Here is a 24574-nt window from a genome sequence, read left to right as displayed (position 1 = left end):
GCCGCCCTTCCCCCTCCCCAGTCTCCTTCCAGATAAACAAGCAGGCGGGAGCCATTTCAGCCCTGTAGCTAGCTGTGCGGCGAGGCTGTCCGTCCTCATCAAGATTACCCACCTACCGGCCGGCAAGGAGCCAGCTGCCCGTCCTCGCCCTGGCACAGCCTTGGGCACCATGCCCTCCCGTCTCCCCTGGAGCTAAAAAGCAGTCACCTTGAAACTCCCCACTCACAGCACTGCAGTTCTGAGGCCCATGCTCAGACCTGTAACCGTAAATTACATTATCCACTATGAGGCTATCCGTTTGGCCTTTGAAAGCGGGTTTTGCAAAACCCGTTGTTAATTTTTCAGGGCTCTGTTGGGGGTGGACAAAAATCTAATTTGTGAGTATCCTGTGCATTGGCTGGGCGAATGTTTTATTGTTGTGTCTCTGCAGACTCCGATTGTCTTTCCTTGATGCTGAGTTAGGACTGGCTGGGTATTCGGTGGCCGTTCTCAGGCGTGCACACCGCCTTTTGACTTTTGCCTTGGCCTCAGAGCCGGGTGCAGCCCTCGGGCTCGGCTTTTCGGACGCTGTTGTCCTGGAAGCACGTTCATGTTATCTAGCTCCTTTCTGCTGTGGATGCAGAGCTGGTTTGTAATATACCAAGAAGGGGAAGTGGCCTTCCTTCCCCTGGGCTGCCTGCCCCCTTTTCGTATTCTTGGGTTTTGTGCAGACACCTGTCTCCCTGCAGTTTATGCCACAGGGCTGCCTGTTTCCTAACCTTCACCCACCTAATTCGAGGGCCAGGGGGGCCTCCTCTCAGAGCCTCATGGTAGAAGGCTCAGGATGTGGGAGAGGGAAGGCTTTTCCTTAGGAACCTGTGACTTCACAAACTCCCCCTGTCATTGCAGGGTTTTTTTTTTTTTTTTCCCCTAAGCTTCTAAACGTTGGGTTGCTGCTGGTGTCCTCTGGTTGAGCTTTTCCTGGTTCTGATATTTAGGAAGGTGGCTTTGAAACTAGCAGGGCTGCTTAAACAAGAGCTACAGCTATTGAACAAACTGCTACCATTTTAGCTTCAATACAGGAATGAGGCAGTGTTGCCAGACGCCATTTTAAGAATCCTGCATAAATAGCTTAGCTCCCGATGACGGCCTGTTTTAGGTGAGTGCTTATATAAAGCTGCTCTACTAACCATTCCCTTCCCTCCCTCAATTAAAAAAAAAAGAGAGAGAGAAAACAAACGAATTGCAGATTGAGGGAAGCATGGTTTTATAAAAATGTTGATGTTGACTATTTTGTGAGCTAGAAGAGGAAGGTGTTGTATCTTGGGGATTAACTATTTTCTTGCAGCCTGGACCAGTTTGGTATTTTGAATGAGAGGAAAAAGCTGGAGGAAAAAGTCCTTTGGAATGATGCATGCTTCTTGAATTGCTGTGCATTGATCCTCAGCTGTAGGACCAGAGTCTCGTGCATGCTGGTTGTGTATTCTAGATGGGTTTAGATATTCTTGGTTAAAAGGCAAATAGTAGGGGCACTTGGGGAAAGGAAAGATCTGGGCATTGTGCATCCAGGCATTTTTATATAAAAACTAGATTTTTTTTTCCCTTCTTTCTCTCTCTCTCTCTCTTTTGGGAGTATTGAGGGGATGGGGTTCCTAGGTATTACGGACCAGCCTTCAGTCCTCAGAATTAATAATCAGAGGGCTTAAAGCATGCTGGAGGTGCAGCAGTTCATCTGCAACTTTTAATTGCTCTTTTTCAGTGCATGCAGGTTCAGAAGGAAGCTTTGGTTTTCCTGCTCAGGCACTGGGGGAGAAATGTATTCTTTCTGGGACGGGATGGCATGGTGTTGGTTGTGTTTGCAGGTGCTGTTACTTCTTTAATTGTCGGAAATGTGTCACTTTGTGAAATCCAGAGGCAAGTGACCTAGAGTAACTGTGAGTGCCAGAAGGGGGGGTGGTGGTGGTGGTGGTGGTGGTAACATAATATATACAACTAGTTGATGGTGAATTTTCCTGTTGGGGTGAGGGAACTGTTGTTTGCTTTTCAGCCTTTCTTGGTGTGGGCCCCAGTCTCCCCTGCAGACCTTAACAGGAAAAAAAAAAAAGTAATGTCAGTTTGTAACAAGGGCTTGTTGTTCCATTGTGTTTGATTGAAACAGTCCGGGGTTGCTGGCAGCCAACAGATAGGGAAGGAAAGATGCTGTATATTTCCTAAGACTTGAATGTGTTAATGACAAGAGTTCAAAGTCTTCTCTCCAGATGCGGCCGCCTTTTCAACAATGACTGTTATTTGACTTTTTTTTTTTCCCCCCGAATGACTGAACAGTTCTTAACCTAAATTGATCAGGATCTGTGGGGCACGCAGACAGGTACAACACATCTCTTCTCACCACTACTTTTGATGTAATATTCATAGTTTTTTCTTTAATAAACATCCTAGTACTTAACACTAAACCAAACACACACACACACACACACACACAACAAAACCACCTGAGTTCAGTGGTGTAGGAAAAAGGAAGTCCCTTTAGATGTGGCTATTCAAAAATGACTGATTTTGCATTCTGGTCTTTGCTTTTTTGTAAATGAATTTTTTCCCTTTTAATGCACAGACTCTGCAATTTCCTTTAGTCACATGCAGTGTGTTTTGTGTGTGTGCGTGTGTGTGTGTGTGCGTGCGTGTGCAGACACGGGTTCTCTTTGAAAGGATGGCTTGCTGGTCTGTGAAAAAGATGGCTTTCTGAAATTGTACTCGAGATCCTTGGTGAAAGCTGGTGGTGCTATTGCTCAAGTTAGGTGATTATGGTGCCCACCCCGTAATACTTGGAAAGATAAAAACAGCTTAACTTTTTCCCCCTTCTTTTCTGCTCCAGAATTGATTATCTTCAACTCAGCAGCAAATAGCACCCCCCACCCCCCCACCCCCCACCCATCACTAGTTTGCATTTTCTTAGCCTCTCAGCAGCATCTCCGCCTGAAGTATTCAGCTCCTCTGGGCTGTTCCCAGCCAAATCATTGTCTTGAATGCAGCCCTGCTCCACGACCACGGTACCTTTGACTGTTTTCCTCCCTGCAGAAATCCTTCAAGTGGGTCCTGGGAGTTCTGTTATGCATTCATGGTTTCTTTCCCTGCTGGACATTTTGGTGAGATCCCAGATTAGCATTTTTCTCTCCATCACTCCAAAGATGGGATCGGTTTCAAAAGTTGAGGATTTCACACACTTCATGCTAGAGAGGGAAACAATTCTGGCTGGCAGAAAGGCCGGGGTGGTTATTTGTTCTTTTGAAGTGGACCATCTCCCCACCTCTGCGGGCTGCATGGGGTTTTCTGTTAAAATTGACTTCCAGTCAGTCCAAGCAGGAAACGGTCGCCAGAAGCCCTTTGGACAGCCTTTGGGTGTGTGTGTGTGTGTGTGTGTGTGTGTGTCTGGGTTGAGAACGCCCTCTGAAAGTGGAGTGAGTTACTGGTGCCCGAATCATCTTCCTCCCCCAACACTGCCGTAGTTGTGCGCGTTAGCGGTGTGCTTCAGTGTAAAAGGCTGCTTTCTCCTGATGCAAACCATTTGTGACAACATGTCAGTTACTCCTTTGGAGATTTGTGTCACAGCCTGTCTCTACAGATGCGGTGCAAATGAAATTGTTAACGGGCCCGGTATCGGAGAGCTCAAGGTGTTAATATTCTGATTTAAAAGCAAACCACCTTGCTTCTGTCTGCTGGGACTAGTTAACTTTGAGGCCTCCGAGTTCTTGTAATTTAATTCTGAGCTGTCCTCTCTTCCTTTCTATCTCGTTCCCATTCTGAACCCTTTTCCCCCCAACAAACATGGAACTCGCCCCTAAACACACCTCCACGTGACCAGGCCTTTTGGGACTCATCTTCTGTCCCAGACAGTCCCAGACCATGGAATACAGAAGGGACGTTCTAGGCCTTGCTCTCCTACCCAGCTTCCCTCCTGTCCTGGCTTTGAGGCTTCCAGATGGAAAGTACCAGCCGCAGCAATTGGGGGTGCACCCGTATCTCGTTGAACCACAGTCGGAGGGAATTGCATTAGAGTAACTGTTGCGATTTTTATCACTTCACTGTCAGCCCGAACATTGGGGAAGTTCAGCACCCCACGTTCTGCACCTACTGAGGCAGCACTTGACTGGCTTGGCTTAGGGCGGTGTGTGTGTAGGGTGTGGGGGGGCGGGGTGGGGGGGTGGTGAAGCTATGGAGTGGCCTGTGCCACTCCTCCTCTACCAGGAGGAGTTCCAGAAGAGAAAAGAAGCTTTCTGGTGGACCTTCCCCGCCAAGGGGCCCGCTTTTCTGCTTCTCTCCCCAACCCCCAATTCTCAGCCTCTCTTTCAAGTAATCCTTCCTCATTCCACCTTTGTGGTGGGGGATAATTAGTCACAGCTCAAAAGAGTGCCGAATGCTTTCTCTGAGCCACGCCTGCTACCCAGAGGAAACCTCTGAGGGGTAGGGGTGTGTTGACCCCAGTCCTCATTCCTGGGATCAGTGCTGGGGGGGTTGAGTGTTTTGAGACTGGGCCTTTTAGCCTGGGCAGATTTTTCTACATTGTAATTCTGTACATCTTTTCATGCTCCTGCCTCGTCAGGAAATTGGAAGATTTGGCAGGGAGGTCTGAGAAATGCTCTTTTGCCTTACAGAATTCAGACATCAGAATGCTGCATACTCCGAACCTCCTACCTGAACCCTGGGTTAGAAGGAGAAACGTGTTTACTCAAGGCTGGGTGGGGCAGATTGTAATTGTGTGTCTAAAAAAAAAAAAAAAAAAAAAAGGCTTTTTTGCACCCCCCAAGAGCATGACAAGTGGGATAGTAATTTGACTTAAAAAAAGAACAACCTAGAGTTTTAAAAATACTCCTTTAGGAGGCTTAACACTTTGTTTGCAATCAAGTGTGGATCCCCCCCCCCCCCCCCCCGCTTGCCACCGCCCCCATCCCTACATAAGGATGGGGGATTCTATTCAAGTTGGATTTGTCCTTAGGACTTCTAAAGACACCCCCATGACACCCCCATGGGGCAAGTGCTCGGTCTGCCTAAACCTGAACATCATTTGCTCTGTTTCAGCTTGGCTGAAGAGGAAATAAAAACAGAACAGGAGGTGGTAGAGGGCATGGATATCTCTACTCGCTCCAAAGGTGAGTCCAAGTCTTGTCTATTACCTATTCCAGAGCAGAGGAGGAAATTGGAATTTCTTTCTCTTATTGTGGTGCAGCGGAGTGTGTCTCCGTGAGCTGAGCCTGCAACACTCCTCTGATTCTGAGATGCGGGACCTAAGAAGGATGCGGCCCCTGATTTATGGCGAAATCGCTCTTTGCTTTCCTTTCCCTTGCGTGCCTGTGCACGTAGGCCGACCTGCCGGGGACTGTTCGTGACGGCACGTTTTATGTCTTAACTGAGGGTGACTGGCTGCCTCTCTGCAGAGTGACTTTCAGGAATCGGAATTTAAATAAAGGACGCTCTGGAAGGCACCCGTCTCGAGCGGCTGCTCCGTGTGTGAATTGAAGAGCAGGCCCGTCTGGACTCACAGAAGTAGAGGGGAATGTGGGACTGCCGGAATGCTGGGGCCGGTAGTTGCACTTGGGACAAGATTTTTTTTAGCAAATTCGACCGAACACCGTTGATATTTGCTAAGACAGAAACCTGTATTAGACCCCTCCGACTTCTCATTGAAGGGTTGGCACTTTGCGTTTGGCCTGTGGGCGATATTACGGGAAGTGGTTGCTCACTTTGCCTCCAAGGGTGCTGGTGAAAATGAGGTCCTCGGGTGTTTTTCATGTCTTCGGTGGATGAAAATGCTCATCTCTAAAATTCATGGTTGCACGGCTAGCTAGGTGCTGAGTGCCTGCCGGGGGCAGGGAGGGATGGCAGGAAGGGCTGGGGAGAGGGTTGGGACAGAGCCTGCCGGAGGGACCCCCATCTGTTGGAGAGGAGAGCAGCATAGAAAGCGGCTGGCACGAGGCATCTGACACAACAGAGCTTTTTGGAGATTTGCACAAGCTTGGCATTTGGGGCAAAGATGGGGGTCAGGTAGTCATGACTGCAACCTGGGAAGGGGGGGTGGACCAGACAGATGGGGAGTTGGCATGGTCCAGAGAGGGTGCCGGAGGCCCCTCAGGTGGGAGGGGCCAGGCCGCCCGTGTGGGTGGTCTGTGCCTGGGGAGGCGGGGGAAGGGAGAGGTTGGGAAGGTGGGCCCAGTTAGTGGGCCTGTCATTTTTCATCACAACCCCCATCCAGCCGATGGGGGCGGGGCATGAGCGGGGGAGTGGTGAGCAAGGAAAGAACCTTCCTGAAGAAATATTTTGCGACAGCTGGAGGAGTGTGGCCCAGCCTCTTCCTGTGGTCAGAATGTCAAGGGAGAAGCCAGGGGCCGGACGCTGGGGGATGGGGGTCTGTTGCTGTTCAGGCTCCCGCGGGTCTTGGGCACCTTCTGTCTCTGTGCCTCTGGTTTCTTCTGTGAAACTAGGTGTCAGGTTAGATTCTGAAATTGCCTCCCACCCTGGGCCTCTGCTGTAGGAAACCTCACAGTGCTTAGGAAGGCTGTGCTGGACCAGGAGCTTTCTCTTGCTGGGTTCCTCCTGTCCCCTAGTGAGGGAGGTGTTGTTCCCACTGTGCGGATGAGGAGAGTGAGGCTCTAAATGGTAATGTCTCCCGGGTAGTGAGTGGCAGAACCGAGGCCCTGCCCCCGAGGAGGAGGAGTGCTTTCTTCCTGGAGCCTCGCTGTGGAGACTTCTCCAAGAGGGTCAAAGCCAGGGATTGTCACTGGGGCGGGAGGCCTGCTCTGGTCAGGACACCCCCTGCTCCCCATGTGCGGAGACCTCTCTTCTCCTCTTCCTTCAGCTCCCTGCATACTGCTAGCTCTTCAGCAGGTGGCATCTCCCTGTGACTGTGCTACCTGAAAGCGACCACTCTGGAGTGACCATGGTCCCTCTTTCTTATCTAACCCCACTGCAGTCTCCACCTAGAGCAGCCTGGGTGGTCCAGAACACTTAGATCACACCTGTCCCCTTTTGCTAACTCCTTCCCCTGACTTCCAGGGATACCCCGAGGCTCAGGTCTGAGGTCATCATGCCTTATCTACCTGGGCCGACCTGTTCACCCTGGGACGTTCTGTGTAGCTCCTGCTCTCTCTTCCCCTGACTCCACCTGAGCCACCTGGCCTCTTTCCCCCGTGTTCCCTCCGTGGGGCCGCGTACGTCCTGTGCCCTTTGCTGGGAACGTGGCGTCCCGCTGCCTACTTCTCATCTCTCAGATTCACCTCCGACATCAGCCATCTCCTTGGAGAGGCCTTCAGTGGCCACTCAGTGCAAACAAAGGAGCCGTGTTCTGTCGTTTTTCTGTTACTTTTCATAATGAGCTTCTAATTTTAGGTTTGCAGATAAGCCGGGAAGATATTGCAGAGTGTCCCCGTATCATGTTCCCTGCACACGCGCACACACAGTTTTCCTCCTATCACAGACATCGGACGTTAGGAGGGTTTACTTGTCGTAATCAACGAGTCGATATGACTGTTGTTACCAGCTGAAGTCCCTGCGTTGTTCAGATTTCCTTAGCTTTCCCACCAAGGCCCGTTTTCTGTTCAGGATCCTGCCCACGACACCTCAGTGTATCAGTTATCGCGTCTCCTCTGTCTCTTCTCGGCTCCAACAGTTTCACAGGTTTTTGTTTTCTGTGGCCTTGACTGTCTTGAGGAGTATCGTCGGGTATTTCGTAGGGTGTCACCTGGGATTTCTCTGCTGTTTTTCTCGTGATTGAACTGAAGTAGACGGGGGGGGGGGGGGATGATGGATTTGGGGAGCTAGTGCTCTTTCATCACGTCACATCCGGGGTATGCAGTATCAACTGATGGAGTTGACCGTGATCACCTGGCTCCGGTGGCATTGGTCAGTTTTCTCGTTCCCGTGTTGGACTCTTTAGAAGGAAGTCACAAGGCCCAGCTCAGGTGCAGTGGGGAGTCATATTCCTACCCTTTAAGGCCAGAATATCTACGTAAATTATTTGGAATTCTTCTCTATGGGAGATTTGTCCCTCCCCCACGTTTATTTACTCATTTATTTATATCATCACAGACTGTGTTGTTTTCTACTTGGGTTATATTTATTTACTTTTTTGCGCTAATTATCCTAGCTTGGCCATTGGGAACATTTCAGTATCCTTTGACTGGAGGTTGGCGGATTGATTGATTGGTTGATTGGTTGGTTGGTTGAACACTTCCTCCCTCTGTGCCACGACGAGGGGCTCTAGGCTCGCTCGTCTCGAATAATTTTCCTGTCACCGCGCTGGCGTTAGTCGTTTCCCCAGGGGTCCTGTGTTCCTTAATCGGAGAAGAGCATTAGCAGCCAGGATCTGGGCACCCGGCGTGCTCATCGCCGCCGAGGCGCGGGGCCTCGCTTTAGGTCCTCGCAGCAGGCAGAGCAAGGGAACGCCCCGCTCACTAACCCACCTGTGCGCACGTGTCTGTAGATATTTCTGTCTCTAGCTCACATTCAGCGAGCTTATACCCTTGTCTCCAGTTCTGCTCCTTCTCCCCTTCCTTACCTGTAACCTCCCACCATCCGCTGCACGTTTACTGTTTCCTGGTACCTTTTAAGTCTAAGGTGTACAGCTTGAGGAACTTCTGACGCAGGTACGCTAATGGGACCACGACCCCCAAAAAGATAATCGAAAGTTTAGGGTGTCCTGCAAGGTTGCTCAAAATCACTTCCTATTTTCTTCCTATCCCTCGTCCATGATCTCGGAGTTCTTATTTATTTGTTTGTCGATGGTCTTCTCTGTGAGGATGTAGCCTCCTTTTCTCTCCGGGTCCTTCACCCTCTTCTTCAACGCCCCCCTGCCATGCGAGATACAGGCTGGCAGGAAAGTTTACTTGGCTTTTAGCGCCAGACTTCTGGGGTTCACGTTCTGGCTCATGCCCTGCCTCGCTGGGTTATTGTTTGTGACTCAGTTTCCCCTCATACATGGGCATGACGGATGAAGATACAGGGTTCTGGTGAAGATGCAATTAGCTCGCGCGGACAGCATGCCCAGAGCGGTGCCTGGGATGTGGTGGGCGCTCAGAAATGTCAGCCATGGTCAGAGCCGGCGCGAAGTGGGGCGAGCTTGTGTGGGTAAGCCCGTCACCCGGAGGTCCTACTTACCACGTTCTACTACTGGCCCCACTTACAACTCTAGAAAGAGGGTGTGGAGGGAGGTGTGGAAGCTGTGCCCCGGTGATGGAGGACTGTGTGGGGCTACCTGGCGGGCGGGCTGGAACGGGAGCCCCGGAACCGGCGTCCTGTCCCGTTGGACTCTCAGACGTTGAAGGAAGCTGGGCTGCAGCTGTTAGGGCTGAGTTTTTCCCAGGCCTCTGCAGCCCTCGTCCTGGTGGGGAGTCCGTGAGCAGGGGGAGGGGTCACCGGGTGTCAAGGGAGACCTTTTTCTCTCTCTCTCGGGGGCATGGCTTTGTGCGGAACTGATCGCCATCATCCAGGGCTGCCTCTGTGCCTGGGGAACCTTTCTCACGGGACCCCGAGGGTCAGGCAAGGACACCGCCAACACAAAGGCCTGGCGTTATGAGACTGGCTTGCCTGGGTGCTGAGCGCTGAAGTCATCATGGTCCACGTGAGGTTTGCAAAGGCTGATGGGATGAAGCCTTATCTCTCTTTCAGTCCTAATTATCTCAGAATCTGAGGTGTGGTGACATGGGCTCGGGGAATGCGTACTTAATCCTCCAGCTGTTTTGTCTTGTGGTTTGGGAAATTCACGGCTTTCAGTCCCTATGTGACACCATCCCCGCCACCGACCCTGCCGGGGTTCTGTGGTGGCGAGCCCTGGAAGCCGGCGGCTGATGAGCCGGAGAGGAAGGCTGTCGGCCGGCCCGTGGGGTCGGTGGGAACGCAGGAGGCCTGGGGCTGTCCTGGGTGGGGGGGAGCTGTGTGCGGCCTCCTCAGGAGCCACAGGGCAAAGTCCCCGGGGAGCGCCTCAGCCAGGGTCCCGGGTGTCTGCCCTTTGTCCAGGGCAGGGCTGGGACCCGGACACTGAGACCCACCAGCGCTGCCCGCACTGGGGGAGAGACAATTCCTTAAAAGAAGATGGAGCTTCCCCGACCGCTGTGACTCAGGGGGTTGGGCATTGTCCCTAGAAGTGAAAGGTCACTGGTTTGACCTGGTCGGGGCACATGCCTGGGTGTGTAGGGTTTGGTCCCCGGTGGGGGAACGAATGAGAGGCAACTAACTGATCGATGTTTCTCTCTCCTTTCTCTCTTTCTCCTCTCCCCACCCTTTTCTCCTTTCTCCAAAAATAAATAAATAAGTCCTTTAAAAAAAATGAGATGACTCCTTAGGCATCTTGGGAAACTGGCAACCTTTTCCCCGTCTTGTAGGTAGAGAACGGTCTCCGAACTCGGCTACATTTGGGAAATTTAGCAATGCTGTCAGAAACTGGCTCCGCATTCTGAAATCCTATCACCGCACTGTGCACTGGTCTGTCTGACCTTTCAGGTTCTCTGACTGAATTTCAGTCGGTGCACCCTCTTCCCCCCCACCCCCGACACACGCTCCCTGACGAGCTGAGTGATTTCCCAGCCGGTGGTTGTCGCTGCGCCAGCCTCGGCATTTACCGGAGCACTTTGGTCCTCGGGAGACCACGCTTCTGAGCTTGCCCGATGTTGGGTTGACATTTATGTGCGAGGGTGATGATCTGCGGAAGGATGCTCGGGCACACGGCGGAAGTACTCTCTGGATGTCCACCGTGTGTGCCCAGCTAATGTTCTCTGAGTGCTTGCTCGGGGCAGGTAGGATAGACACATCACTTCCTTGGGTGCTCCCAGTAATGCGATGATGTGGGTGCGGTTTTAGTCCCATTTTACAGTTACGGACACTGAGGCTCAGGCTCATGAGGTGGCAAAGTGGGGAACTGGGGTTGGGTTTTATCTTCGAAGTTAAACCTTTGTCTGTCCTTGGTTCTGAGCTCTGTCCCAGGGGTTCCAAGTCGATGGGTGTCTGCAGGGGCAGCAGGCAGGCTGGCAAACGTAGCTGGCCTCGAGGGTTTCTGGGGCCTTGAGAGTGACCAGCAGGCATATGAGTCACCCGGTGTTAACCGGATTCTTTGCCCCGAATATGGTCCGTGCAGCCCATTTTCTGAAAGACGGTGCACGAACCCAGCAAAACACATCCCCAGGTCGGAAGGGGCTGAGGGCTGCTGTCAGTTTGCATTCTGTGCACGAGACAAGTCGCAGCGAGGTTTACTGCAGGTTTCTGGCCACCCTTGGCACCGGTCCGAACAAGCCCCTCGCGGGCCCAGGGACTGGAAGTCGGAACCACGACGGCCCCCGTGAGCTCACGCCACCGCACAAAGACTTCCCTGTTGGGGCTGCTCGTGTTTGGACGCTGCCGTGTGTGTGCATTTTGCCGTGATGATTGTGGGGTGCGGGTGCTAGGGCTGCCAAAACCGAAACCGTTTTAAAAAAATGTCTGTGTAATGTCACCCGCACAAGGGGAACGCGCCACTTGGAAACCGTGCCCAGATGCAGCGGAAGCCTGAGATATTAAAATCTCGAACAGTATCATTCTTGCTGAGATTTGCCTGGGTATGGATATGTTTTCTGAGACAGGATGCTGGAGAATATGCAATTATAGCAATTTGCTAACCAGCCCCAGACCTTAATTAGTCCAGGAGCCTCGTTCTCACTGTTGTATGTAAATTAAGACTGTTTCACAAAGGGATTGTTTATGAGGATGGAGATGAGCTAGAGACCTTCTGTCATTTTTTTTTTCCCAAGGAAACTCTTTAAGAAAATGTAACTGTAAACACTCCTCAATCACAGTGAGATGAAGAAGTGCTGAGGATTTTTCTTTCAAAAGAAAAAAAAAAAAGAGCATCGGTATTTTTAACCCTGTTTTGGCTCGCCTGCCTCTCCTGCAGCCCAAGAAGTGCCATCCGTGTGCTGTGCCGTGGAAAGAATTTGTTTGCGAGTCAGATGACTACCAGATTGTTCCTCTCCCAACAAGGTCTGAAATGCCCGGAACCCGGAAGATGGCGGGTAACGGCTTTCCAAGTCTCTACCTTCTCTTGGCCGGCGTAGCATCCCCCGTGCATCTGTTCTCGGAGTCCTGGCGGCACCGCCTGCGCCGCGTAGCTCTGTGGGTTCACTTGTGCGTGAGCCCCGCACTTGCCCCCCTTCTGAAGCCTGCCCCACGTTAGATGATTTAGGTGATGACGTGCCTCCTGGGCCAGGACCCTGGGATCGAAGTGGGCTGTTTCTGACCTTCGTTTACAAAGACGAGGCTAGGCTGCTGCCTTTTCCTCTTCCAGGGAGATGCCTGTGGAATGAACGGTCTGCATTGGAGGCCTTTCAGAGATCCTGGCACTTTGCTTTTTTGGCAGGGAGGGGCAGCAGGGGGCTGAGTTTCAAACACTGGTTACCTCCTTTTGCTCCAGTGAAGGTGAACCCTTGACTGTGGACTCTGAAGGGGAACCCGGGAGGAAAGGCTGCTGCTCCCAGAGGGGGGACAGGGTAGGGGGCGGGGGGTGGTGTCACAGGGCCTTCCCGGTGTTTCCCCCAGGCCACCTCACCCTCCCCTTCCCCACCTTGTCTTCCCTCCGCCTGCCCCAGCTTTCCTGGGAACCTAGAGATCCGGTATTTCACAGACTTGTTTTTTTAAGCTTCATTGAGATGTAATTTACATGCTATACAATTCTCCATTAAAAAATACACACTTGAGTGGTTTTTAGTGTTCACAGAGTTGTACCACCGTCGTGACACTCAATGTTAGGACGTTTGTACCATCCCAGTAAGGAACCCCATGGGCATTCGCTGTCCTGGCCCCCTCACCCCAGCCCCTGACAACCACTGACCTATTTTCCGTCTCTGTGGATGGGCTTATTTTGGACAGTTCGTGTAAGTGGGGTATACCCTACGTGTGTCTGACTCCTTTCACTCAGGATAATGTTTTCAGGGCTCATCTGCATTACGGCACATCTGAGTCCCCCCTCCCTTCTTATGGCTGCACCGTGCTCTGGTGCGGGTGTATCACATCTTGTGTGTCCACCCGTCTGTGGATAGACGGTTGAGTTGCTTCCACTTTTTGGCTGTTACGACTTCTGCTGATGCGCACATTTGTGCATGAGTTTTTGTGTGGATGTGTTTTCATTATTGGGGTGTAGATGTAGGAGTGGAATTGTGGGGGTCATTGGTTCAACTCTGCTTAACCTCTTGAGGGATGTGGCCTTATTTGTATTCACTCTTTGAGGTGATTTGATTAATAACATTGTATAGGTTTCAAATGTACAATTCTTTGTTATGTCACCTGGATAATCCATTGTGTGCCCCCACCTGGAGTCAAAAACGCCTGGTCCTTTGAACCCGCTCAAGTCTCCCCAACATTTATTCTCACGACCCTGTGTCTTTCCGCTGGGCCGCTCTCCTGTTTCCAGCCTCTAAAGCCGGACTTTTCGGGAGAAGCGTGTGGACTCGATTCCTGGCCTCCTCCTCTCTCGCTTTGCCCCACCAGTTGCGCGGTGGCTTCTGCCCCAGTCCCTCCCTCCCTACTGACCGTGCCCGCCGGGCTTCCCGCAGGCTCCGGGCTGCTTTCTCAGGCAGGTGTTCGGCACCTGTCCCCCTTGACCTAAGGGAGTGTTGGACATCGCTGATCATTCTTCTCCTGGAACCATCGCCGCCTCTGGCTTTTTTGCCACCGTGGTTCTGGCTTTGCGCGTGTTTCTCTGGCACCTTCTCTTCTCTGAATCCTTTCAGTGTCGGCGCTGCCGAGAGCTTGGCCTGGCCTCCCCCCCCCCCCCCCCCCGAGTGTTTTTCCCTGGGGGATCTCGCCCACATCTGTGGCTTTGTGGTGACTCACACGTTTTCTGATTTCCAATTTAGGTTTTTGCTAAGTCATGGCACAGAGGGGGCCAGCTGCTCACCTGCCCTCTCTACTTACTTACTCACGGGTGTCTCAGACTGAACATGGCTGCCACCAATTTCACATCTCAGCCTTACCCCCCGTGACCCCCCACCAACACCTGCTCCTCCTGCACGATGAATAAATCCCCCAGCACTCTGCCAGTTGGCAAGGTCTGGGGATGTGCGACTTATCCTCCATTCTTCTTTCCTTTTGCCATTTTGTGTCACTGACTTAGAATTTATGTCTTGAAGGCCACCCTTATTCCCATCATCCCCATGGAGCCTCGGGGGTCTTTTAGCTGGTCTCACCACCTCCGTCTGTCCGCCCCTCCCAGTCTGCTTTCTGAGAGAGAGGTCATCTCCTCTGGCTCCTCCCTCTTATTTCAAACTGTTAAGTGCTTTTTTTCCCTTGGCTGTAGGATGAAGATCAAAATCCTAAAATCCTCATTTGCTGGTCCTTGCCCACCTTCCCAGCTCCCCCCCCTTGTCCCTCTTTTCTCTCTGCTCGGGCCCCCGGATCTTCCCGATCTTCCCGGTCTTCGGAAGAGCCATCTCTGACCGTCAGGCCCTGGCTTGGGCCTGGAAGATCCTCTTCTCTCTCTTTTTTGAACCTCCCGCCCCTGTAGATTCTAAGGCTCCAAATGAGGGTGGGTCCTGCCTTTTGTTTTAACTCATCTTATCTTTTTTTACCCTGTGCCCGCGGTGCTACCGCTGTGCTTGGCCGGGTGGGTGTGCAGTGAATATTTATGTTGAGTGCAGGAGTGAAGGACTTGACTTTGTGTCTCAGATAGATAGAACTTCTTTCCCGGAGAGGGAAGTAAAAGCATTTCTGCTACAGAGGACGGCTTTGTTTGCAGCATAGTCTGTGCCTGGAAATAATTACCGAAGCTCAAACGTTTGTTCTCTTGGAAACCATCGGTGGCCTGACTGTCGTTTTCCCCAGGGACGTGGTACTCTTTGAAATGGCCCCCTTCCCTCTGACTTCTTTCCTTCCCAAGGTATTAATACCACGTCTAGTAGTGGCCCTGGGAACCTGCCACCCTCCCTCATGGCTGTGTATAGGTCCTGTGGCAGGCCAGGGTCCCCCTGCTCCTCGCCCAGTCACACCTGTGCAGGGCCAGGCTGCTCTCCCTGAGGACGGCCTTCCCTTCACCTTCTCTGCATCCTTGGGGACCCAGGCCCCCCTGGTCCTGAGCCTTCATTTACATCTCCTGCTGTGGAGTGCTTTAGTTTCCAAAGTCAAAATCACCCTGGAAAGTCCCTGTGAAAGTACACTAATCAGCTCTCATCAGACGATGTTACCGCATACTAAAGGTTTGCGAATTGCCAGGCTAGGCTAAAGGAGGAATCAAGGGCAAGTCCATATGCATGTTGCTAGGCATCAAATCATTACGCCCTTGAGGCATCTTGGATGGGCGGAGGTTTCTACAGTGGCCCTTGCCAGGCTTGCTCCAGTGTGGTAAGTATGGAGCTTCCACACCTACACAGTCCAATCAGGCAGCCAGTAGCTGAATGGGACCGTTTACATTTACATTAATTAAAACAAAAGATTCTTCCTTGGGTCTCACTAGCCATGTTTCAGGTGCCGGAGAGCCACATGTAGCTAGAGGCTGCAGCGTGAGGCAGCACAGATGGAGAACACTGCGTTATTGTGTACGGAAAGCTCTCGTACTTGAATGCATTAATGGACTTGTTGTGAGTGCCGTGCTGGGTGCTGTAGGTGAAAAGAGACTTAGCCGGGGACTGGCACAGCCTAGAACATGCTCTGTAAGTGATTGCACTGGGGTCTGAGTTTTGCTTGATCTTCCTGGGGCTGCTCTTGTTCTGAAACGCTCTGCAAAGAGAGAACATGGTTATTTTCTTGTCTTCCCAAGCTGGCATTTCTTTCTTTTCTATCTTTTTTTTAAAGGTTTTTATTTATTTATTTTTAGAGAGAGGGGAAGGGAGGAAGAAAAAGAGGAAGAGAAACATCACCATGTGGCTGCCTCTCTGTGCGCCCCCTATTGGAGACATGGCCCACAACCCAGGCATGTACCCTGACCGGGAGTCGAACCTGCAACCCTTCGCAGGCTGGTGCCCAATCCACTGAGCCACACCAGCCCAAGTTGCCATTTCTTACTGAGGCTTCACCAGACTGCCTTTCCATCAGGCCCTTTGGTGTTTTGGCACTGGCTGGGGGGAAATGCCACAGGATATGCTGGCCCGCCCTCTCCCCAGTCTTCAAAACGCTTTATTGTAGAATTCGTTTATCTGTGTGTCTTCTCACCTAGACTGATATGGGGGCCAGGTCTCTATCACTTTCTGGACAGACACGAGGCTGGCGAGGTTTATAATAGTTGCTCAATAAATGTTTTCTGAATAAAAAGACCTTTCAGGAAATATAGACTAATTAGAATCTAAGGGGAAAAATAGGTTATTGGTTTTCCTTTTCAAACGGTAAAGTCAAGGTATCTGCTTTGACCAGCCAAGGCACACCCAGAAGTAGCTAAAACGCCTCCCCTGCCAGGCAGTCCGTGTGTTCACGGTTTGCTGTGTTTCCATCTGCACGTTGCCCTCTCCTGTCTCTCTGAAGACACAAACAGACTTAGACCATTGGTTGAACTTTCTAGAACCTGGCCATTCTAGCCAAGCGTCTGTTCTCTCTTACTCCTCTGTCTCCCTTCTCACCCTTCCCACTTCACTCTGTCTTTAAGAGATTTTCAAGGTTAGACTTAATTATCCGACAGTTATGAATGACGGAGACCCTGGCAAAGGGGAACTTTCCTTCCATCCGAAGCAGGCGGCTTGGAGGATTATTCCATGTGGAAATGGGGCCCCGTGTGGTTGGACGTTCTGGTTGCTTTCTTTGTTTGTGTGCTTAAGAGAGGCCAGGAATGGATCTCCTAGACTGATAATCCCAGGGGTTGCTGCCCTTCTTGATCCCTGGTGCATCTCACAAGCTGTCACCAGGGCTCCCTTCTGAATAAGTCTTTGGAGTCTTGTCCCTCACGTCCCAAACCACCTCCAATAACTTTCTGTCCCCACATAGTAATTGGGACTGTCTTTCCAACCAGACACTCATTTCTTGGGTTGGGACCAGATATACTAGGGGGTTGGTGAGAGCCGTTCGACAAATAGGAATCTTTAAAATCTGTACCCATCTCAAGGATGAAGGGGGCTGTTGAGAAGAGATCCTCAGACTTAAAAAGGGTCCGATAAGAAGGAAGGCAAAGCGTCAGCACTAAAAAATTTGGTTGAAGGGTCATCACCGTGGGGGTCTCCCAGTGGGGAGCACAGAGTGAGTGAGTGTTTTCCCTGGCAGAAGTCACTCCTCTTTTTGAGCTAGATGATCTTCAGAATGACAGCTCTCCCCAGGAGGAACGGAGCTCCGGAGTGCGTGGCCTGAAAGGACCTCGTGGGTTTCCCCCGTTGGTTTTCAGTAATTGTGTTTATACGCTGCACGGGCCCATCGCGTTTTCAGGGTATACATTCTTACGAGTTCCCTGCTTTTGGGGAAATGGGCTTGTTCATTTTGGCAAGAAACAAGAATGGCTGAGTACCTTTTGAAAGGGGATTTTCCTGCTCCAGTTTCTTTCGGGCCTGGAGGTGGCTGGGCTGCCTGCCTTTGTGTGATCTTCCCTGTTGACCTCACAACGCTCTTGTCCTCTTGCTTTGCCACAAGAAACCCTGAGACCGGGGAAGAAAAACTGGAGCTTCCTGTGAGTCAGGTCTGCTCGGCGCACCTGACAGCTTCATTAGCCGTCTCCTCTTGCTCACGCGTTTAGCTGGTTGGGTGTGCGTTTGGGGGCACGTCCAGGCCAGGCTGTGTGCCAGGCACTGGGCCTCGGCAGGGAGAGAAGAACTGAGATGAAGCTCACGTTCTGGAGGAGACACACGTAAACCAGTGAACCAGCAAAAACAAAAATGAAAACAAACATTTTTTGGACATTTTCAGCTAGAGAGGACTGCAAATGATGGGACAAACAATAGACTTCAGGGTGATTGAATGAAGCAGCTGGCAGCCGAAGTGGGCAGGGGAGGCTTTCTGGGGAGGAGGTGACGTTGGAGCCAAAAGCTGAAGTTGCCACCTGTGGCAGAGTTAGGTGCAGAGCATTCTAGATGGAAGGGCCAGTGAGTGCACGTGAGTTTAGCGAGTTTGGGGCCGTCGTGTTTAGGGGTCAGTGAATGGAGGAGAAAAGGTGAGCAGGGCTAGATGGGGGGGTGGGGGGCACATCTTGATCTTGATCTTGATGGGAGGTTGGGGGTCTAAGGCCCTTGGCGGGTTTTATGTAGGGGATGGCGCATGTGAGTTTCGAAGGAGGCTGCTGCGGAGGGGCAGGGGGCTTGCACCAGGGCCGGCGGCTGTGCAGGTTGGACTGAATCTGACCAGGCAGAAGTGAGGGTGGGCGGGAAGGAGCAGCCCCTTTGCAGAGCTCTCTTGATGTGCCAGGCAGCACGTAGGCGCTTGCCTGCATCCTCACCCTGCGAGGTTTGGCATGCTCAGTGCATTTTGCAGATTACTGGGATTCTGAGGTCAACTCCCTCCCTGGCTTCCCGGGCCTCTTCTGAGCAGCGAGGACAGGGCCTTTGGAGGAGGCCCCGGGGATGAAGTTCAGGGATGAAGTTCAGGCTGACGGGTGGGGCCGGGTCTGTGGGCCACCTGACGCCGCCGCCTGCTTTGATCTGCGTGGAAATTCTGAGCCCTGAAGGGCTCTCCAGACCGGCCTGGCTGGCCCCATACCAGCCTCGGCGGACTGAAGAAGCTTGTGATTCTCATCAGTGAACCTTTTCAGAAACAGGTTGGGAGGAGGGAGCCTGGTGCAAATGAAGGTGAAGATACAAAGAGATTGGGAAAAACTGGTTTGAGGTTTCTGGGTAACTGTTTTTTTTTTCCCCAGCCCTGGCCCCTCCTTCCCCTACAGGGCAGAGTATCAGCAATAACTGGCGGCGCTTTGTGCCAGACGCCGCCGGTCCCCGTGCCCGCGCTGTCCCACTTAACCCTAACAGGCCTTTCGGGAGCGGTCCAGCAGCGCAGCTGATTGGCTGCAGCACCGAGAGGCTGAGTGGCTTGCCAGAGCACACACAGCTGGCAGGTGGCGGGGCTTGGATCCGACCTGGTGGTGGGGCCCCAGAGCCCACACACTGAACAGCAGTGCCGTGGTGACGTGTCCAACACCAGGTGTGCCTGTAGTGACGGAGAGTGACAGGGCGGCACTCACAGCCCCGGGGAGGGCAGGTGACTGGTGCCAGTAAGGGTTTGGGAGTGGTCCCTGGCTGCTTTGACCTGCCTTCCCCCTTTGCCTCGCTGAGTCTCACCTACACAAGTGTCCAAAAATGCCATTTTTTCTACCTCAGGGATTCTTGGGAGGATTCATAAAATAGTAGCTCCTTAGTAAAAAAAAAATAGCTGTGGATCGCACCAGCCCAGTTGGAGGAGGACATAGAGAAGTGTTTTCCTCGCTGTCCCTTCTCCCCCAGTTTGTGTGTTCATGAATTCCTGGTATTTCTCCTTCTCTGCTTTTGTGCATCCATATCCAGCTTCTGATTCTGCGTTTGTGTACAGAGTATATTTTGTATGCGTTCTATATATACTAGCCACTTCCTCAGGGGCTTTCCCCCCCTTGGGCCTCAGTTTTCTCCTCCATAAAAGGGATACTTCGTCCTGACGACCTCGTGGAGCCGTGGTGAGGAGTAAGTCAGTCGATATAGCTGTGATCACTGGTACTCGATCACTGTCACTTGTTGCCAGCTGTCCTGCCCCCGGGGCAGGGCCTTGCCCACAGTTCCCCAGGTAGCCTCGGTGTCGAGTAGTTGCTCAGTGGCTGTTTGTTGACTGACTGGTTCCATTGTTTGTGTTTTTCCTCTTTGAAATCTGAAGTCAGTCAGGCCGCTTGGTGGCAGACAGTGGGCATTGCTTTGGTGCTTCTTGGTCGCGGATACCTCCGTGGGCAGTGTGTTTACACCGGAGTGGACCTGCCTGGCACCAGGGACTCTTACTGTGTCCTTGGCCTTGGCTCTGTTGACGGTTTGGGTCTGATAGTTCATTGTCGGGGAGCTGTCCTGTGCACTGTGGGGTCTTTCACAGCAGCCCCGGCCTCCCCGCCCACTAGGTGCCAGCAGCAACCCCTCTTTCTGCCGGGCTGACAACCGGAAAATGTCTTCTGACATTGCCAAGGGCCTCCTGGGAGACCCGGGTGAGAACCCCTCCTGTACAGTCTTCTAAACACCCGAGTCCCTTCCAAGCGGCACCCGATTAATGTCGGGGGGCATGTTCCGAGCTCCTGTGTGTCAGGGGTCCCTGCCTGGGGCCTGGGGCCAGGGCCTGGTACATAGTGAGAGTTACGTAAATAATAAGTATTACCAGACATGCTCTGGCCGGTGGCTCAGCCGCCTGGAGCTTGGTCCCGTAGGCTGAAAGATCCCCGGTTGAGGTTCGTACAGGAAGCAACTGATCGATGTTTCTCTCTCACATCTGTGCTGTTCTCTCTGTCTCTCTCTCTCCCCCTTCCTCTCTCTATAAAATCATAAATATTATATCCTTGGGTGAGGATTTTAAAAAAATTATCATCCATTTCCCCCACCCCGGGCCGTTTAAACGTACCTTACGGGGTTAAGTGTGTGAATGTGATCAGACAGAATTCAGAAGCGAGTCCGGCATTTGTCTCCTGGTCCCGGGTGTGTCTGTGGGCCTTTGCGAGCTCAGAGCCCATGCTGCCCCTGTGTCTCACACCCGGTTCTATTCCTGGCCTTTTTTCACTTGGGTTCTGTGTACCGCAGAAAGATGTGATTCCCTTTTTAGTCCATTTTTTGGCTGCCTCACGGATTTTTGCATCTCAGCCCCCTGTTCATGACATTGAAGTTGTCGCCTGGCTTCAGGGTGCACCAGGCTTGTGCGGTGGGTGCAGGGCCCGTCCTGCTGGGCGCTCCTGGGTCTGTGGGCCACAGGGCGCTTCCTTAGAACCCCCACTGAAGCCTGGGTGATGGCGAGCATCCTTTCCACTCGTGTAGTTGGGTGACACTGTGGGTCTGACATCTTTGCTTTTTCCCAAAGGAACATGACTAGGTGACTGTAGGGGGCTGTCCCTTCTTCCTTGGTGTCTCAGAGAATTTTCTTTTTTCTTTTATTTTTTTTAAAGATTTTATTTATTTATTTTTAGAGTGGGAAGGGAGGGAGGTAGAGAAAGAGAGAGAAACATCAATGTGCGGTTGCTGGGGGTTGTGGCCTGCAACCCAGGCATGTACCCTGGCTGGGAATCGAACCTGCGACACTTTGGTTCACAGCCCGAGCTCAATCCACTGAGCTACGCCAGCCAGGGCTGAATTTTCTTATCTTCACTAATTAAGGGGGCTTTTAGAGAGGCCGGACCCTCCACCCAGGACATGTGGGGCACGTTGCCCGGTCATTAGTAACACCTCCTTCTTCCTCCGCCCCCTTCCCGAAGCCTCTGTGTTTCCCCTTTCAGCTCACGGCCCACTTCTCTGCTCCAGCTGCTGCCAGCCAGGCCTTGTTTTGTTTCCGAATTGGCCCTCCGACGCCGCAGTTCCCCGTTACAGTCGGAAAAAGCCACCCACCAGCACCCGAGCTTTCTAGAACCTCTTCTGGCTCGGAGGGTGGGGCCCACCACAGTCCCCGCAGCCTGGGGAAATAATGCAAATGGGTTTCTAGCCACCAGAACCAGCTCCTCCTGTGAAAACTCTCCTCATCCAGCTCTGAAGTAAAGGCCAGAGGCAACCGGTTATTCCACATTTTTCTTTGTGGTGGTTTGGCTGTTTTAGGGCCTCAGACATGTACCCACGTGGGACACAGCCTTCGGCCTGGCCTGCGGTGGGGGGTGGGGGTGGGGGCCGTGGCTGTGGCTCCTCCTAAGCAATTGGGTTCTGCCTCCTCCCTCTTTGCAAAATGGGAAAAAAAACTTGGCATTCTCGAATCAGGAAATTCCTGTTGAGATTTTGTTTTTTTTTTTTCTTTTCCCCCCCAGAAGGCCTTATCCCAGCCGAGGGGCAGAAGGAGCTGCCTTGGGTTGCGATTGCCTCCATTTGTTGAGGGCTAAACAGTGAATTCATTTGTAAATCAGCCTCCTTCCCCTAGATTGAAGCAATATCTGCCCTGGCAGGAGGGTTTGGAGGTTCACCTTTTACATGTGAATGTGCTCTTTAATCACCATTTCTGCATTATGGGATGGAGAGGGAGAGGTGGGGGGGAGGGGGCAGAGAGAGACACACACACAGGCAGACAGGCCCTGACACTGTGCAAATAGGGGGAAGATTGGTTTCCTCGTTTCCAGGAGAGGCACATCAGCACTAAAGAGAACTTGAAACACACAGGCATTAAAAAGCTAAAAACGCCCCAGCTCCCTTCTGCTGTGCTCGCTCCAGCCGGCAGAACAGACGCAGGTTGTTGTGTTGATCCACATCCGGTGGAATAAATGGCCCTTCGGTGCAGAGCACCGAAGACTTCCAGCGCAGCCGAGCCGCTGTCTGTCCGGGGTGATGAATTAGAGCCGAGAGCCCCGGGACACAAAGGCATGTCGCCACCCTGCCCCACACTGTCTGATCGCAGGGAGGTGAGGGTGTCCTTGCCCTGCCACCGGGAGACCCGGTGAGTACGAGGCCAGGGCTGGCCTGGTAAATGGTGACTCTTAGCCTGTCCTCTCGGCTCCTTCCTCCTCCCCCTGGGAGAGGCCACTGAGGATCCGGAAGCAGGAATGTCTGCCGCGTGTGAGCCTCTGTTCTCCTTGAAAGAGAGCCTAGGCCCTCTGAGCAGCAGAGCTTTCTCAATGGCAGGTAAGTGCCCCTCTTCCCGGGGTCGCCTGCCCTCCCCTGGCTTTGCCTGCCAGGCATCTGGGGTTCCCGGTGCATTGCCATTCACCCACGTTGAGAGTGACCCCTAACTCCACTGCCTCCTCCCGGGTCCAGCCCTTCTCTGCCCCAGCTGGGCGGGAAGTGCGAGTTCCCACGCGGTGGGGGAACCTTGCAACAGCCCAGCGCTGGCCAGGGAGCAGCCTTTCCGAAGGAGCCTGGGGCCTCGTCTCCCAGAGTCTGTGGGTCTGGGAGACGTTGTGTGTGTGTGTGTGTGTGTGTGTGTGTGTGTGTGTGTGTGAGCCTGAGAGCTGTTTTGCCTGTGTTCCTCAGGACTTGGGCATTCTCAACTAAGAAAAGAATAGGGTTAGGGCCCCACCCCACCCCCTTCTCCTTTGCTGATTCCTCATTTCTTTTCTGGGCCTGGAGGAAGTTCAGGGCTTTTGTTTCATTGTGATGTAATTACTGGCTGCCGAGGGCCCTAAGATTCCTGGGGAGGGAGGCCTGTCTGGGTACCTGCCCTGTGTCTTTGGGAAACGCTTTGAAAATGATTAACTCTGCTCTCGCTCTGCTGCTTCTGAGAACGGCATGCGGTCGTGTTGGAAGGAGGCTGTCGCGAGGGCTGGGGATCACACTGGGTGCCAGGCCAGTGCCTCTGACCCAGCTGCCTTTACAGTTAGCTGGGAAGACCCGGGCTTTTCATAGTCCGATGGAAATGGAGAGATCATTTCCTGGGCTGATTCCGGTTTCCACTTAGTAGCCTGGCGTTTCCATAACTTCGAACCCGCGTCATTAATTTAACAGGCTCAGCTGAGCATCCAGGCTCTGCTTTTGGAGAGCAGTGGTGGGGGAGGAGGAAGAGGAGGAGGAGGAATAGGAATGATGGTTGGCTTTGAAAAATAGCTTCCTTTTATTGAGTGCATGCTCTTTGCTAGGTATTACACTGAGAGCTTCACGTGGATTAACTCACTCAGTCCTTCAGTAGCGCCACAAGGTCCTGTGACACCCACCTTACGAGAGAACGGAGGCACAGAGGTTACACAGCTTGCGTAGGGCTGCCCTGCTGGGCGGCTGCAGAGAACTAGGCACCCAACCACTGTGACACCCTGTCTGTATCCCCCGGGCCAGACCTACGGGAACACATGTCCCCTGACTTCCACGTAGGGTGACCAGCTCATCCCGATTTGCCTGGATCTGGCCATCTCCAGCCGCCCCAGGGTTGGTCACCCTCCTTCTGTGGCCCACGATGACTGTCCATCAAGCAACCCTTTTTGTTCAGGCCCCGCAGGCTTTGCTGTGGACGTCATGTGGGACATTTCACAGCCATGATACACACCACAGGGCTGGGCCTTGTGGGCCTTCCAGCTGGGGCCCTTTCCCTCTCTGGAGGCCACGGGTCCCTGTCATGGTGTGTCATTTCCCAGACTCGGGAGCATGGCGAGTGCTGTGACTCAGGCTCCGGATGTGGGCGGGGGTGGGAGCGCCGTCTGGGACGCCTGGCTGGAGATTGGAGAGGAGTGTCGTGGGAGAGGAGGTGGCCAAGGCCAAGTTCTGGTGCCTCCATCGGAAGATTGGGGGGTGAGTGCGCTTTCTGGGGGCAGCCTCTGAGACGCCGGCGTGCATCCTCTACGAGGGACAAGCACCATGTCCCCTCTTTCTCCCAGTTAGTTCCTGGGGCTCCCCATCGAATGTCCCTCCACCCCGCCCCCCCCAGGTCACATCTGCAGTGGGGACAGAGAAAGGCAACATGAGAGTGTGCTCTTAACACCTAGACCCTGGATTAGGACATCATCTCCCCAGAGCTGAGACAAGCCTCTCCTAAGCCTCCGGGCCCCACTGCCTGGGTTCAAATCCCAGCCCCCCCACTTGTGTGATCTTGGGCAGTGACTTAGAGGGCAGGACTCGAAAGGCATTTTGAACACTGCCTGGTA

The 24574-nt window shown here is 52.8% G+C and overlaps 1 protein-coding gene across 18 annotated transcripts in view; it reads left to right on the top strand.

The window, feature by feature from the left end:
* Window positions 1-24574, top strand: part of ZMYND8 (zinc finger MYND-type containing 8) — a 115974-nt gene that overhangs the window by 4137 nt on the left and 87263 nt on the right. For 15 of the 18 annotated variants that reach the window (XM_036009927.1, XM_028523862.2, XM_036009923.1 and 12 more), the window contains one exon: window positions 5053-5123. In XM_036009927.1, the coding sequence (XP_035865820.1) occupies window positions 5053-5123 (71 nt within the window). Of the gene's footprint in view, window positions 1-895; window positions 1139-5052; window positions 5124-22192; window positions 22629-24574 lie in introns of those variants that run through there. The other 3 variants (XM_028523860.2, XM_028523865.2, XM_028523863.2) reach the window with 3 other exon arrangements.

Source organism: Phyllostomus discolor, chromosome 9 (genome assembly GCF_004126475.2).
Source record: "Phyllostomus discolor isolate MPI-MPIP mPhyDis1 chromosome 9, mPhyDis1.pri.v3, whole genome shotgun sequence".
NCBI classification, from domain to species: Eukaryota; Metazoa; Chordata; class Mammalia; order Chiroptera; family Phyllostomidae; genus Phyllostomus; species Phyllostomus discolor.
Note: the sequence above shows the minus strand (reverse complement) of the source record. Positions and strands in the feature narration are given on the sequence as shown.